Source organism: Bidens hawaiensis, unplaced genomic scaffold, assembly GCF_021521415.1.
Source record: "Bidens hawaiensis isolate Kalapana, Puna unplaced genomic scaffold, B.hawaiensis_p1.1 tig00001016_1, whole genome shotgun sequence".
Taxonomy (NCBI): Eukaryota; Viridiplantae; Streptophyta; class Magnoliopsida; order Asterales; family Asteraceae; genus Bidens; species Bidens hawaiensis.
In genome coordinates, this window is record NW_027491059.1 from 1,140,508 (window position 1) to 1,157,553 (window position 17,046).

The 17,046-nt window shown below is 34.4% G+C and overlaps 1 protein-coding gene and 1 pseudogene across 2 annotated transcripts; both read right to left on the reverse strand.

Annotated features, from left to right (window-relative positions):
• Positions 1–6,672: 6,672 nt before the first annotated feature.
• Positions 6,673–8,137, reverse strand: LOC143551493 (geranylgeranyl diphosphate reductase, chloroplastic-like; annotated as a pseudogene). Its single transcript, XR_013138510.1, has 2 exons — positions 6,788–8,137; positions 6,673–6,757 (listed from the first exon to the last, which is right to left on the reverse strand). The product of XR_013138510.1 is annotated as a geranylgeranyl diphosphate reductase, chloroplastic-like (transcript).
• A 6,758-nt stretch (positions 8,138–14,895) lies between these two features.
• LOC143552127 (bidirectional sugar transporter N3-like) lies at positions 14,896–16,516 on the reverse strand. The gene is made up of 6 exons (XM_077042422.1): positions 16,356–16,516; positions 16,205–16,241; positions 15,894–16,104; positions 15,635–15,796; positions 15,377–15,496; positions 14,896–15,300 (listed from the first exon to the last, which is right to left on the reverse strand). Exons 1-6 carry the CDS (start codon positions 16,399–16,401, stop codon positions 14,980–14,982), a joined length of 897 nt encoding a protein of 298 aa, XP_076898537.1. The 5' UTR covers positions 16,402–16,516; the 3' UTR covers positions 14,896–14,979.
• Positions 16,517–17,046: the final 530 nt, after the last annotated feature.

Genomic DNA, 17,046 nt, shown 5'->3' on the forward strand with positions numbered 1-17,046 from the left:
ATGCTCGCGCATCACATATGCTCACGCATATCACATATGCGCGTGGCGCATCAGCGCGCGGCGCATATCACATCTGCGCATGAAACATCTGCGCGTGAGAATAAAGAGAAGACCTCGCGCATCCTCAGGATTGGCGCATATCACACATGCACATAATCAACCTCGTCCTTATCCAAAGCAGGATTAGGGCAACCTTGATTGTACACGTCAGACAACCTTCCAGAAGGTATCTTTTTAAGGAATAAGAATATGCTGATGTTGACAGCTGCCAAATGAAAGGTGGACAACTCAGCATAAACCATGTGCTACCACGTGATTACAACCAATGAAAAAGCACCAGGTGTCCCCAAGGACACGTGGCGCCAAGCAATTGGAGGAGGCCAACAAAACCCTAATTGGGTCTGAGCCCAATCAGTGGAAACCCTAGCACTATAAATACAGCATCAACCCCACAAGGAAGGATCATCAAATATCACCTGACAACATACAATCACAGAGTATTCAGCTATTAAACAATACACTCTAAATTCCTTACTCTCACATATTATTATCTTCTCCCACAAATACTTATTCTCACACCGGAGGGTTACCCCAAAGAGGACCCCTCTGTCCCTTTCTGAGGGGTAAGTTTACGGTGCTGTTCATTTTGTAGGTGGAAGAACCCAGATCCAAGAGAAACCATCGGTGAAATAGCATAATCACACCCGAGGAAAGTAGATCGTCTACCAGTGAGTCGATCCACGTTTCTTCAGGAAGCATAGGAATTCATAATATTATAACCAATAAAAGTTCTTAAAAAATGATACAGTGACGATCACAAAAAGAGCCAACTAAAGACAACCCCATAAAAACTAGTCATTCAACACCATGACCAAAAGCATCACCATGATAGCAATATATTCAACATGTAGATCAAACTCCATGACAGCCAGTATGAACCAGTAATAACATATGACAATGTAATTGTAGACCCACTTGGTATTAACTAGACATGGTAAAACGGACGGGCTAGCGTGTCAGAACGGGCTCGGGCCACAAAAAGTCGTTTGGTTCAAGTCTAGTCAGATTGGGTTCGGGTCAAAATGGGTTGTTTTAGAGAGTGCTAATTTTGGTTCGGACCGGAACCGGGTTTGACAAAAACGAACACGGGTCAAAACAGGTCGTTTAAAAATTGTTTAGGCTTTTGAAGTATACTTCTTGGCTACTCAGTATACTGTTTAGCATGCAATAAACATTCAATGAAAGTATGAAATGTACCAGACACATACAAATATACAATAAAATGCTTCTGCCAATGTATACAATACATGCATATATACATAGATTGCCGTTTCCAGAATAAACAATATACACACATGATTTTTTGCAGTAAAATAGTTATATAATTCACACGTACATGTTGCAATGATTTCTTCAAAATTTTGAACCATACATACACATACTGTATTATAGTATACACACAAACGACGTAAATAACCACATTTAAATTTAATTTGGATGAAAATTAGAGTCTTACTTACTTGATATAATGAGTTTTACAAAAAATATATATTTCTCTTACTAAAATGCAACAAAAGTTTTCCATACCATTTTAGTCAACACCAAAAATTTCCTATGTTCCAGCTTTTTTATCTTCAAAGGTTTTCATCTTTACATGTTTGCCAGAAGCAAAAATCACTAGGCTTATTAAGCTTGTACGATCAATTCAAAATTGAAATTGTTACTTCTGGATGTGAGATTAGGTAATCTCTCAACATGACAAGATATATTCTCTTTTATCATTTTTATTTTATCGAATTTCGTTACTTTTGGATGTGAGCTAGAATGGCAGATCACGAATTTCGTTATATGTAATAGTTGCTAAATATTTAATTAGAAATCAAGAAGGTATTGATTATTGTTTTATTTTATCTTAAGTTTTGCCTCAATTATCATAATCAGCCTTTGAATTTCAAACTAGAAAAAATCGGATATATGAAATTAGCATTTATCATAAAAGCGGCATACCTTGATGAGGAACTTGAACGGGTTATTCGGATATACCTGAAACCCATAAATCATATCCACATACCAAACCATTTAGGGGAATTCGGTTTCATGTTCATTGGTAATCAGGTTCAGCTAAATCAGGTATCTTTTTCAATGGGTTGGGTTGCTTCAGGTCAGGTTCGGTGATCCGATATCGGCTATTAACGACGACCTTATCATGTTAATTTACCATAAAGAACATGTGAGCCGCTCAAAGATGAAGGAGCCTCGTGTTAGTGGGACAGAGTTGTTTGCAAGACTTGGTCATGAACTGGTATTATTCTAGCTGTTTTGACATATTTGTGTTTTTGTGTTTATATTTCCCTTATTGACCATCAAAAACAAATTACAGGCAATGAAGGATAATTGTGTATATTTGCCATTTGTTTCATTTATATCTTTAGGTCCCTGGTGTTCTTTAGGTCCCTAGTGTTGGTTCTTCGGTCCATGACAACTCTTTATCAGTTGATGAGGTATCATCAACAAGAATTCATAATGATAATGGTAATTACTTTTAACTTGTTAAATTTTAACTATTTTGAAATATTAAATGGATATGCTTATTCTGAAATCTTGGTATGAAATTGAACCGACCAAAATTTTCATTTTACAGGGTAAGAGAGACGTTTGGACAATTAATCTTATAATTTATGTTGACATTGCTGTTAAGGTAATTTGCTATTAAGGTAATTTGCTTTTTTTGTCTAATTATTAGATGTTTGGGCCAATTATAAATGGCTTCATATCATATGTTGGTTTTTTTTCCGATTGTTAGGTGTTGGGGCCATTTTCATATCGATGTTTTTCTTTTAAATCAATGGCTTTCAGATTTTTTTTATTTGAATCAATGCTAATGCTTATTTATATGGTTAATGATGGCAGGATAGATTTCATGAGAAGCTTTGGAGTTAAGCTTTATGAAAGTGAAATTTTCACCCAAAAGAATATTTGGACTTATCGTGTAAACATTTGGAATTTGGAATATGTTATTACACAACTTTTTGTTTAACATTTGGTATCTATTTCTGATGGAACTTATTATTGAAGTTATAATATTATGATTTCTACATTAACAATTTTATTAAGCTTTTGTTTTATATATAATATTGCACTGCATGTGATTTTTGTGGCAAAATTATGTGCCACCATAAAGTACACGTATTTGGATAGAAACCATTTTTACTGACACAAATTTGTGCCACAAAAGTTGTTTTTAGATCGTGGCAAACAAAAGTGTCATTAAAACTAGTATGGATATGTAAATAAGATTACTTTTTAAAAGCACAAAAATTGTGACACAAAAGTCTTTTTTCATATTGTGGCAAAAAAAAAAGTGCCACTAAAAGCTCAAAAATTTCGTGTGGCATATTGAAAAACTGACACTAAAAGGCTTTAGCGACACCGCTTCTAGTGGCACTAATTTTGTGTGCCACACATTCTTATAGAGGTCTTTCGTGGCACTTATTTGCTTTTTAGTAATACATTTTGTGTGTCACCATATGACATTTTTTTTGTAGTGGATTAAGAGTATACATGTGTCTGGGTCTATACATACATGGTGACTCGGAGTTCCCTGAGGTCATGCATATCATCTAACATGCCTCTGGAAGTCTACAGGACTGTTCAGAGAAATGATATTATGTATATGATTAATTGTACATGTGCTTAGGGTAATTTTAACCCAATTGAGTTGGGTGCCTAATGAGTATTGTCACAAAGGTATTGTTATTGTTTACACACCGGTATTATTGAGTCAGCGTCATTCACCGGCTGTGTGCTGACGTATTTTTCTCTCACATTTCAGGGAAACTGTAAAGAATAGTACTGACAGGCAAGACTGATAGAAGATTGGAGACATAGTCATTAGAGGTGATCTGATGGCTAAGATATTTTATTAAAGTAATATAAAGAATCATATTTTGAAATGACAGGTATTTGAAATATAAAAACGGGTATTCAACTCCCGAGTTTTTAATATAATAATATTTTATCTGAAAAGACTTCCGCTAATATTTTATACATTATTCAACAGGTATTCTGACCCGACATTTTATAAATGAATATTATATTTTAAAAGACTTCCGCTAATAACCCGCAACTCTGATATATTTTTAAAACAGATACCATCTAACGGGTGTCGCACCAGGCCCTGAGTCGGGGTGTGACAGTGGGTTAACACCCTTTGGCCTTTGGAAAGGTTTTTATGCATATTATTAATGTGTCGACTCGTTTACGACCTAAGCATGTTTTACTTCATTTTGAATCTTATCGCATTTAACGGGTCATACCATGAGATAGGGCTGTAAACGAACCGAACGAACACGAACAAGGCCTTGTTTATGTTCGTTCGTTAAGAAAATAATGTGTTCACGAATATTTACCGAATAACATTTTATGTTCGTGTTTGTTCATTAAGGAAATTAATGTGTTCACGAGCGGTTCACGAACACAACCGAACACAAATAGAATCGGCAGAGCCTAGTGATTGAAACTGATGTATTCATCAATGTGAATATCGAAAGCCTGTAAACGAATTGAATGAACACGAACAAGGGCGTGTTCATGTTCATTCATTTAACTTTAAAAGAACATGGACACTTAATCGAACAAATATTTATGTTCTTGCGCGTTTATTTAAAAATGGACATTTGTGTTTGTTTATATTCGTTTGTTTAAAATCTAAACGGACATAACTGAACAAGAATAAACGAACATATATGAACAACTGTAAATGAGCACAAGCAAACATAAACGAATTTAAATGTAAACACTTAAATGAACAAAAATTAACAAATATAAAACCTTTAAACAGATAACCTATCCAGATAATAATTTAATTATTTTCTATTAATACATAAACGAACATAAATAAATAGACATAAATGAACATTAACGAACGTTCATGAATATAAATGAACGAACGGAACATGTGCTCATGTTCGTTCGTTTAATTAAACGAACACAAATTTTTGTTCATGTTCGTTCGTTTATTAAATAAACAAACATAAATGAACTTCCTGCCGAATGATTCACGAACAGTTGATCGAACGTTCGGTTCGTTTACAGGCCTACCATGACACATCAGGACTAGGGAGTCATCAGAACCTATAACGAGCTTTTTAAGTTTCGGGCTTATCCGCATGCTGGACTAGGTTTGGAGATAAAAATAAAAAAAGAATTCTAGACCCCAAATGCTATTTGTTTTAGGGACTTAAAAGTTAGAACTTAGAACCGTGCTTTGAAAGAATGGGCCTAGGTTCAGTATTGTTTATAAGTTATACATCATTAGACCTCTTGGGCCTGGTTCATGCTAATGTAAGTCCAATAAAAACCACACGACTACACGAGTTAGTCATTTAGTCATTAGTTATCTCCTAAGAAGATAAATCACAATCGCAGTTTTATATAATTTACTATAAAACGATTACAATAAAGTGACAGGCAAACGGGCAACAAGCTGCGCCGCAACCCTCTTTTGAACAGCAAAGCCAATCAACAAGAATTTCAAAATGAAAATACAATTAGACAATCTATTGTGGCGGGTGCCCGTGGCACCTCATCTATGTTAATATTTTCACCATTTCATATGTTAAAGAAGAGGGCGCCAAAAGATATTTTGCCACTGATGCGACTGTGTTAACGGGCAAGTAGGGCCGGCTCCGAAAATGCAAAAAAACTTTTGGGTCGAAGGCGAAAATTTTTTTGGCATTAAGTAAAAGAAGTATTTTGTGGAGTCTAAACAATTTAATTTTTATATAGGCTTATTTGGTTATAATTTAGGTTGTGTAAAAAACTTTTGAATAAAAAAATAATTAAACATGTCTCAAGTAAGGCTAGAACCCACAACCTTTTGGTTGTAATTAATACCCATTTGCTACTAGACCAAGCTAGTTGTCATGTGTTTGTGTTTAAAATCAAATATACATATTGTTTTTAATAAAAATACATATAATTTTTTTCAAAAATAAAAATAAAAATTCGGGCCTAACGGGGTGTCGGGCCTGTGGCCGTTGACAACCCCGCCACCCCAAGGGCCAGCCCTGCGGGCAAGTAGGGATGGCAAAAAAGCCCGAGCCGACAGGTATGCCCGAAACCCGAAACAAATGGGACGGGTATACCCGAAATCCGTTGGGTATGGGATTGAGATTTAAAAATTTTTGTGGGTATGGGCCGGGTATGGGATTAGATGATATCTGACTGGATTACCCGAAAACGCGTACCTATTTACCGGAACCATATACCTGAATCGCATACCCAAAAATGCTTTGTATTTTGTAGGTTGTGAAGTATATATATGAAAAACTACAAAAAAATTATAGCGATATTATTTATTTATTTTAATGTTATGTATATGGAGTGTAGTATATTTTAATTTGTAATAATTGTAGTATAAATAAAAGATATAAAATAATTATAATGTTAAAAAAATGTACTTGAAATCCCAACGGGTATACTCGATACCTGACGGGTAATTACCCGAAAAATACTTGATGGGTAATGGCCGGGTATGGAACACGGTTTTACAAACAAGTATGGACATAAGATAATCAATACCCGACCCGTTGCTATCCCTACATGGGCTCAAAGGCGTAGGCCATAATCTAATACCAACACTAAAAATCAAGTAACAAAAATAAGTCACACACCATCTATCCAAAAATTCAATAATGGAAAGAGTACACAATTTATAAAATCATACATAGTCTCACAACTATTATTATTCACTTAGCTCAAAACCTACAGGTAACCAAATCCATACATAATATTAATATCACACAAGCTTAACAAGCACATTTGGATCAAAAGACTCCATTTCCTTCCCAACAAGTTTGCACCTAATCAAACTCCCAATTGTACCAGACACCATCTTAAAATCCTCCCATGTATTCCTCTTAGCCAATTTCTTATACAAATAACTTTCAAAAGTCATCCTTTGCACATATTCATCCCCACAAAGCTCAACCAATGCTTCCCTTGTAGCATTGCTACCATAAAACACATGTTGCAACAAATCCAAAAATCTAAAAGTTGTTAAATACTTAGAATCCCATTGTTTTAAATACTCCCTTTTTAAATCACTTTCACTGATCATTTTGTAACCACCCTCCGACGCTTTCACAATTGCCTCACCACACATTCTCCCACTTTTTGCTGCAAAATATATACTTTCGCCCGAACATTTCATCACGTACCCAGCCGCGTCCCCGACTAGAGCAACGCGTCCCCGGATCCTAACCGGTCGTGGATGTTCGGGGATCGGGTGGGCCTCCACTTTAATCACCTTACCACCTGCAATCTTTGGTAGGACCCGTGACCGGATCCCTTGTTGGTACTTTTTAATATTGGGTTTTGAACAAACGGTCCCGGTCCCCACCGCCACATGGTCACATTTCGGGAACACCCACGCGTAAAAGTCTGGTGAGACGTCGTTTCCAACGTACATCTCGGCGAGATTCTCGTAATACGCCATTCTCCTGGAAGGCAATGGCGCAGGCATAGTCGCCTGCGCAAATGGACTTCGCGACGCGGCTGTTGGCGCTGTCAGCGCCAACAACGACGTCGACAAAAAGTCTTTTTATTCTATTGTTGACGGAGTAACTAACGACGTAAGGTTGGTTAACGGATGTGGGGACGTCAAGTTTCGTTACAAGCGATTTAACAATCGTGACACCTTTCGATTCGGCACGTGATCGAAGGTACGAATCGAGTACTTCGCGGCGTAGCATCGCGATTTACTCGTGTGACTTCAAGGTCTTACCGAAGTCAACCGTAAGGTTGGATGGGGATATTATTTTCATATGGGTTACTTTTCGGTCTATAAGCTCTGGCGGGATAGAGAACTCTTCCAGCATGCAGAGCGGGATCGCGCCGCCGCATGGTTTTGCGCTGACAGGGTCCCGCTCAAAGAGGTATGTCTCTATCCCGCCAGAAGCTAATGCCTCTGCGGCCGAAGATCCTGCTGGACCGCCGCCTATTACGGCGGCTGTCAGTTTTCGGCCGCATGAGACGGTAAATTTGGGGATGGGTTTCAATCTGGGGGTTGGGGTTTTGAAAGTGATATTGAGAGAGTGAAGTGGGTGAGTTATGGCGGCCATAGTTGTGGATTCAATTAGGGATTTAGGGAATAGGATTAACAGTAATGTTGTGATTAGTGGAGTTAATAAAAAAAGAAAAAGCACAAAGACAAAAGATTCTTTGTTAGACTGTAAAGAAATTATTTACTTTTGTCTAGAGAATAAATAAACTATGCAAGCACATGCAGTTACAAATACAACTTATGATTAGTCAGTGTGGCTAGTGGGATCCCACTACTACATGATTAGTGTGACTACTATTAATTTGTTTCAGGTTCATTATTTGGAACATAAGTATTTATAATTACTTATTTATGCTATACAATTGTACAAAGTACAAAACTTTGGATCAAATTTATCGAGTTACTCTAATAAAAAATGTAAAAAAATCGTGATAAAAATAAACTGGATTTTAGCCTTTTAGGTTTAAATGGGAGTGCCAGTTCCATAAAATAGAATTTAGTGTTGATAACAATTATACCTTTTCTTTAATTTGTCTGTTTAGCGCTTATAATTTATGATTAGGACTTGTTAACTGTTAAGCCCAACCAAAGTAACCAAGATCGACATCGACCCTCTAAGCTCTAGATAATCAAATTAAGCCCAAATACCGTTGGGCTTTGAAAGGCTGAGCCAATATGTTACATAACTTTTTTTTTAAACAGCATGTTACATAAACATGGATTATGAGGCCGTGCAATAAACCTTCCATTTATTCAACTAGTGGTAACCCATCCGCGCTTCGTCACGGGCACCGACCGATTTAAAGGGCGTCTAACCAAAGTATAAATCGTTAAAAGGCTAAGTATATATGATTGTAATTTGTATCTTAAAACACATATTATTTGTATTTGTATGTTAAACAACGAATTAAACAAGCAAAGCTGAATTTACTTCAAAGAATATTACTTAATGAATCTACGTCCATATTACTTACATAAATTTTATATAATTAATTCTGAATAATATAACAGCGTCAAGTATGCAATTTTCAATGCTCGGGGCCTAATTTGGATCATAATGCATAACGAAAGAGAGAAAAGCAAATTTAACGCAAACAGTAGGGAGGAAAGTTGCACAAACAGAAAATGCACTTATGAAATTAATAAATAGATCCATTTTAATTTAAAATAAAAAAAAGGAAAATCTTGACCTGAATGAGATTTGAACTCAGGTCTCACCAATTGGGATGACACAACCATACCATCACCACACCAAGCTTTTTGTTACCTTTTGTAGTTTCTAATTAATATACACAGAAACTAATTTCGAAATATTAAGAAAAAAGAGTTCAGTGGCTGTCACAAGGCAGCCCCTGATTGGACCTACATAAAGTTATTGTAGACTGCTAAGTAGCACCGCCCATTTCCTTTAATATACAATATAATAGGTTTATTCGTCTTGGGTCAGAATACCGTACAATAATCCCTTATTGTGCGACGTCTTCTTATCATACAACAATCCAGACAATGGCGTAATTGTAATTATGGAACCTAAATTACACACAAAAAAGTGTGTAAATATGAATGAAGTAAAATAATTACGCATGAAGAAACATAATTACACATGAAGAAACTTGGGCCGACTTCGAGAAATGAAAAATAATTTGGGGCTGAAGGTGAAAACTATTTTGGGTCTTAAGTAAAAAGAGTATTTTGTTGGGTTTAAACAATTTAAGTTTTATGATTTGGGTTGTGTAAAAAACTAATATATAAAAATAGGTCTAAGCATGTCTCAAATGAGACTGGAATCCACAACCTTTTAGTTGGAAGTCATATCCCTTTACCACCAGACCAAGTTAGTTGTTATGCAGTTAAGTTTAAACATTAAATACACATATCGTTTTTCATAAAAATACATATAATTCTTTAAAAAAAATCGGGCCCATGTCCGCCGACCACTCAGCCCCATACCATGGCCGGCCCTGGAAGAAACATAATTACACATGAAGAATATTCGGCAACTTATAAATTAATACCACAATCTATATTTTTTCCATGCATTTACAATTATGCAATCACGTTTTTTTTAAAGTGAAATCAAATGTTGTTCTCTAGTATGCTTTTATGCGATAATGAATTATTGTATTGCATCCTTTACCTATTTTGTCTAGTCGTCTCCCTTCCCAAACACTTAATGATGAGAATTTTAGAAGAAAATCAAATTTAGGAAATATATAAGAAAAGGACACATGTGTCCTTAGTTATGTGGCATCAAAAGCAATAAAGCCTAAATCAATGAAGAAAAATCACCCAATTTTGCCACGATTCAGTTGATAGCACCAAGTGAGTTCTTATCTTCACTTTCTATAGCATTAGATATGAAAGTTATGATCTGTATTCTACGAAATGATATCTCGTGGTGTAGGGAAATTGGGACGTCCACCTAGTAGATCGATTTGTTACCTACCAACGACGTAATAATGAACATGATGCCTAAAAAGTTGCCGAAAATTGTTTGATTAGATTGCACAAAGTTAAATACTTAAACACCATATATCAGATATAAATTTAAAGTTTGGTTGATTTTCTATATGGATGATATATAGATTGAAAATTACATTTTATTTGTTGGAAAATTTATATAGTTATATACTCTTTTGGACTACGCATACCATTTGTAAATCTTTATGTCGGATAGAAAGATGGAGATGAGTACATTAATCATCTTAATATTAGTTATATAGTACTCTTTTGGACTATGCATTAATTATTGAAGTCCTTTGTACACCTTAGATAGCTTATTGATTTTGTTTTCTTTTAAGCAATAATGTTTAATTAAGGGTGTAAGATAAAACGGATGACAAAATGATGCAGGTTTTATTAGACGTACTATGTGTACACTAAGTTTGGAAAATTTCATGCATAGTCTTTATGTTAAACAATCTCAACACAGCGCTAAGTTTGGAAAATTTCAAACAATCTGTATATAATGGTTTCTTTGAATCATCAAAAAGACGTTTTAATTTGTCTAGTTCATCATCACCAGCGTCGGTCTCTAAATTGTTAAACATGTCTTTTAAATTATCGTTGGTATCATTTAAATCCCCATTGTCATCATTTATTGAATTACGTTTATCGACATTATTCCCTAAATTATTTGACGACGTGCCACGATCACCAAGTGACTCGCCATGCATTGACCAACAAGTGTATCTAGGCTTAAAACCACGAGTCATCAAATGAAACTCAATTTCATTGATATTATCAAATCTTTTGTAGTTTTGACAATCGCTACAAGGACACCAAATCATTTCATCTCCAATTTTCACTTGATTATCTTTGGCAACCTTAAGAAAACCTTGAACGCCGTTTACATATGTCTTGCTAGTAGTTGGAATGCCACACATCCAGTCTTTACGATCCATCTGAAAAGAAAATAACAAATAAATATATGTATATGGTGTAAATTGGTGCTCTAAGCGGCGGATGCTAACCCACTTTTTGAAAATTATATCTCGTATGTATACATTTTAACAGGTTGACTATTTAAAAAAAAATCGGCAGCATTTCCCCTCAACTCCCCAAGTATGCGTATAAAACGCAAACTCGAAAGAGTTAACTGCTGATTTTTTCTTAAACAGTCAACCTGTAAAAATGTATACATATCCTAAATGAGATATAATATCCAAAAAGTAGTCTCAAAAGGGGACAATCCAAAATTTATCTCTATTAGATAAATTTTGGACAGGTACATACTCTAAAGGGTTATCCTATACGAATGCATACAATATATATACCTAATACATACATATATATATATATATATATATATATATATATATATATATATATATATAACACATTAAATATGTATATATATAAACCGGAATTAAACAACTAACACTAAACCGAACAAAAAAAATCCCTAGAAAACCGCCTCGATCAACCATTATAATTAACCATAACAACTGAACGTTTTTGAAAAATTTAAAAAAACACATATTTTATTTTTGGGTTAAATTTTAACATAAAATCACACCGAACCGCATCATACACAAACATAATATATATGTATATACAAACAGACACATATATAATATATATACATATATACAAAGACTTAAAACAACTAAAATATTAATAAAAACACTATTTTTAGATAAGATAAACAATTTATAAAACAAAATAATAAGTAAAAACTATGTATTTTTAGTTAAAATTAACGTTTTTCATACCTCATTAGTCATAAATGTTTGTAAGCTTGGAGGGAGATGTTGGATGAGAGTAATTAATAATGGAAGATGATTTTGGAGAAGGTTTTGAGTGTTTTGAGTGTAAGGAGCCGTTGACACTTGGAGGGATGTTGGTGAATTCAAAATCGCAGCAGTTTAAAGCGGTTTGAATAAAAAACCGTTTATAATTTGAATGCTTTAAAGCGGTTTTAATAAAAACTGCTTCTAACTCTTGAAAACGCCTCCTTTAAAGCGGTGTACTAGAAAACCGCTTTAAATGGAAAATTTTGACCGCTTCTAAGCTCCCCATTCTGTAGTAGTGTGTTATGGTTTGGCTTTAACTAACTAACTCATAAATCATTTGTAATGGAGGGGGTTTAGTTAATCATATATGATGATGGTGATTGTTGGATCAATAAAGAACGAGAATCTTATTAAATATCTCATTTTTAAAGTACCAGTGAATCAGTGATTATTGGTGAAAATTTTTCACTAGAAACAACCAAACCCAAGACATGCTCATCGGTAATATGTCAGTGACAATCGATCTTTCAAGGTTATGGATTATGTTGGTAAGACATTCGTATCTAGCATTAGACATCCAACGGTTTCTCTGAGTTCCCTTTTCGATTCTTTTTGGTTTTTTACCGAATCCTCTTGGTTGTAATGTTTAGTTGATGATACACGACTGTATAGTAGTGATTGTGGTTCGATAAAACACATGTCATTTGCATTTCATTTTTGTTGTTTTAATCAAAATTTGATTGAAACTAGTTTCAATACGAATATTTGTCACACAATTGAAAAAAACACATTCAAAGTGTTTAAATCAAATTTGATTTGAGTTAGAATGAATAGAGAATTAAAGGTATGAACGCTTTCCCAACATGGGTCACGTAATCTTAAATCACCTTTCAACATTGTGGCTACTTTTTATCGTCCTTTTTATCTTAAAATTAAAACAAGATTATTATTATTGATCGAGCAACCTTATCGGCAGAGCCTCTGGCCTCCGACCATACACTACTGAATCATTTCATACGTCATAAATAATATCAAAGATAAAAACGACACTACAACATGTCATGTGATATATAATTAATTCACCTATAACTTTATAATTTGCATCCTTTTTATATCTTTTAATTAAGGGGTAAAGTTAACGTAAATTAAATTAACATGCTAACTTTGCGAATCAAGTAATGCAATTATATATACAAGTAGTGTGATAATTGCACTACTTGATTCGCGCAGCTAGCACGTTAATTTAATTTGTATTTAATTCAAATTCTATAAGATTATATATATTAACTACATACTTATTTTTTCTTTAATTTTATGTGGTATATAACTAAGCAACAAAGTTAGGACTGATTGTTTTGTGACCAAATATGTTAGAATTGTGACCAATTTTTTTCCGACTATTTTAGCAACCAAACTTTTGATACCAAAGACAAAATCACAAAATCGACATTAAAACATTTTAATGTGATATATAGTTAGGCCACTTATATAATTTGCGTATGCATCCTTTTAATTATAAGATATATTATACTAACTACATCTTTTTATAATTTGATGTGTGATATATAATTAAGCAACAATTTGCGACTGATTCTTTGTGATTATGTAGTGACAGCAATGTGGCCACACTTTTTTTGATTTATTTTTTTGCAACCACACTTGTTAGCATCTGAATTTGTGACGGCTGTTTTGCGACGAAAATTGCAACAGGAATAATGTTGAGAACCACCAGCAACCATGCCCATATGAGCTAGGAAACCGAGATTTGCAAGAAGTTTTGTTGAACATAATACTGATCATAATACTGATTGTTAATCCAATCTCGCCAACTTTGTTTTTTTCTGTCCAATTTACAGATAAGTTGAAGGAGGCTAGGCTCGGTTTCTAATTAATGAACCAAGCATGAGCAAGCCCTCACTAGCTTGGTTCGCTTCGGCTCGTGAACACAGAACAACTTTATTCACATATAACCTTGTAATTCATTCTACGTCGATGTTGTTCTTAATTATCACTTCAATTTATACTGTGAACTATTTAGCTACTTTTAAGTAAACAAATTTGATGCGAACTTGACATTTGCCCTTCTAGCTCTCGGATAAAAAATTTCCTACGATAATTTTCGTAAGCGTCAAAATTTCCTACACATTTCCAGCGTGGAAGAAAACCTAGTTAAGCGATACTTATATGACAAAATACTGACAAACTATAAACCCTCGGTATTGTGTAGGGAAAAAATGTCTCGGAAATGCATTGGAAAAATGTCTGTTGACAATGTGTAGGAAAAAACGTATTAGAAATGTGTAGGAAAAAACGTGTCGGAAATGTATAGGAAAAATATGTGCCGGAAATGAGTAGGAAATATTTTGATGCCACAAAGGTTTTCCACGACCGATTTCTCACGAAATTAGTTTTGTCAAAAAACTGCCGCTAAAGGTTGTTTCTTATGCATTTTTGACTATTATTGTTATAAGAAACGATCCAGTTTTCTGGTAGTGAAAAAAACGAACGATAAAGGCATTCAATTTTGAAGCTCAAACAGGTTTGCATTGATGACCATTAACTTCAATGAAGAATAATACAAATATAAGTTGAAAACTACATTTTAAACATAGATTAACACACATACATATTTGATTTCTCCAAATCAACATGAACAGGTATATACATTTATATATCACATCATGCAACGACTTCAATGATGTGGTTTGGCACATTTGGGCGAGCTTGAGGTTCAATGGCTACATGACCAACACCATGCCCGTTTTCTTTAAGTTTGCTCACCACCGGAAGAATATCAGAAGAAATTAAAGCGCTTAGCTTCACAACATCTATTGTTTTGTGGTCTATTTCTTGGATCTTTTTCTCCTCCATTTCACTGACTGGATACTTTGTGGCTTCAAACTCTGACATCTTTTCGTTCGAATCAGGCTTCTTGTTCTTGTACATGTAATATAGTATCATTTGAATAATACCGAAGGTGAATCCAAGAACATTTGGAACCTGTAAAAATGAGCCATTTACAAACCACAAACTCTTCAACTTAAATTGCATAACTCAATGAGGAATAGTTTTGTACCGCAATATTGAAGTCATGGAGAAGAAGACCGTAAAAGAACCACATAACTGCACTCAAGGTAAGTGCCACCGATAATAGAATCGGCATGTACTCCACACTTTTTGTTTTAATCACTTGTCGCTGCAAAATAAAGTGAATAAATATTAATATTTGCTGCTTATATATTTTGAGGAATAAACATAGGAAATGAAATATATTTTTTCTAATTCCTTATGATTATAATTTTAAAAATATATGCCTTTTAGCATGTATACTTACTAGAACTCCTAAAGGTGCCACAAAAACACATAAAGAGAACACAAGGCAAATCCATCCAACTATGACACCGCGAGTTACTCCATGTGCAAAGAATTGAGTCAAGACAACAATCAATCCAAAGCCAACAACTATTAGCAGTACAATTAGCTTCAAACTCTCCATCTGGGTAACCAAGTCTCTTCGGTTAGTTTTTATTAACCTCCTTAATATCAAGAGTATGATATTGAAATTTTATTGTACGTATAAAATTAATACATACCCTAGCCTTCTTTGGTGCGTAGAAAAGAAAGAAACAGATGTACACAGTTTCGATGATGATACCAAACGAGTTAATGGTAACGAGAAGCAAAACATTGGTTTTGAGCATTGCATAATATATCCAAAGCATGGCACTAAATAAGCCCACCACATAAGGCGCTGATTGGAATCCTTCGGTTGATTTCTTTTTGTAAACTTTATAAAACGTCGGTCTGCATTTAAGTTAGATTGTTTTAGGAAGGTCAGGTAATTATTAGATGGAGGCCTCAACTATAATATATTGCGAAATCAAGATATAAAAGGGAGACTTACATTGGAGCAAGAAATACCATAAATGAGACAATATTGCCTGAAAATATTATGAAGCAAAACGTTAACGGCAGAACCAAGTAAAAAAAATAGAAGTACTAGGGAAGGAAGAGGATATTAAAAGTGAAGAGAGAAACAAAAGAAGTATATATACCAAGAAGGCCAAATGCTAGAGTGAGGTGAGCTAATGCCCCTGTCATTTTCCTTAATCGAATATAATAACTATCTTTCGCCAACCGATTTCACAAACTGAAGTGCTGCTTAAGCAAATGCTACCTCTCTCTCTATATATATCTGTTCTTTGGTACTCCTGATCAATGATCTGTGTGTTATAGATTTTTGAGTGACCCCTTTATATAGGAAGCAATTGTTAAGGGTGGTGGCTCCACCAATACATCCAACTTTCCGCATTTTCCATTAAAAATTTAAAATTGTGGCTCAAAACAAATTAAGATCTAATTTGAGTAACTACATAGTGGTGTATCTGTGTAATTAGTGCACTGATCAAGGTCGAATGGAATAGACCAGCAGCACATTATTTTACCGACATGTAGAATAAGCTAAAGAGTACGAGCTTACTAAATGGTGCAATTACGTCAACAAAGTACGATTATAACAACCGTCCTCTTATAATTAACTAGAAATCACTTATAACTTGATGACCATGTTGTCAACTAGGTCGTTTAGTCATGTAGGCTCGCCCTTTTCCTTTCTATTTGATTAACATTATTCTTTCCGAGTGTTGCCTCAAATTTCATATTAATTCAAAATTGAACGTCGATTTAACAGAAATGATCAAAATTTTGATGTCGTATTTTAAACTTATTTACTTATTCTTATAATAC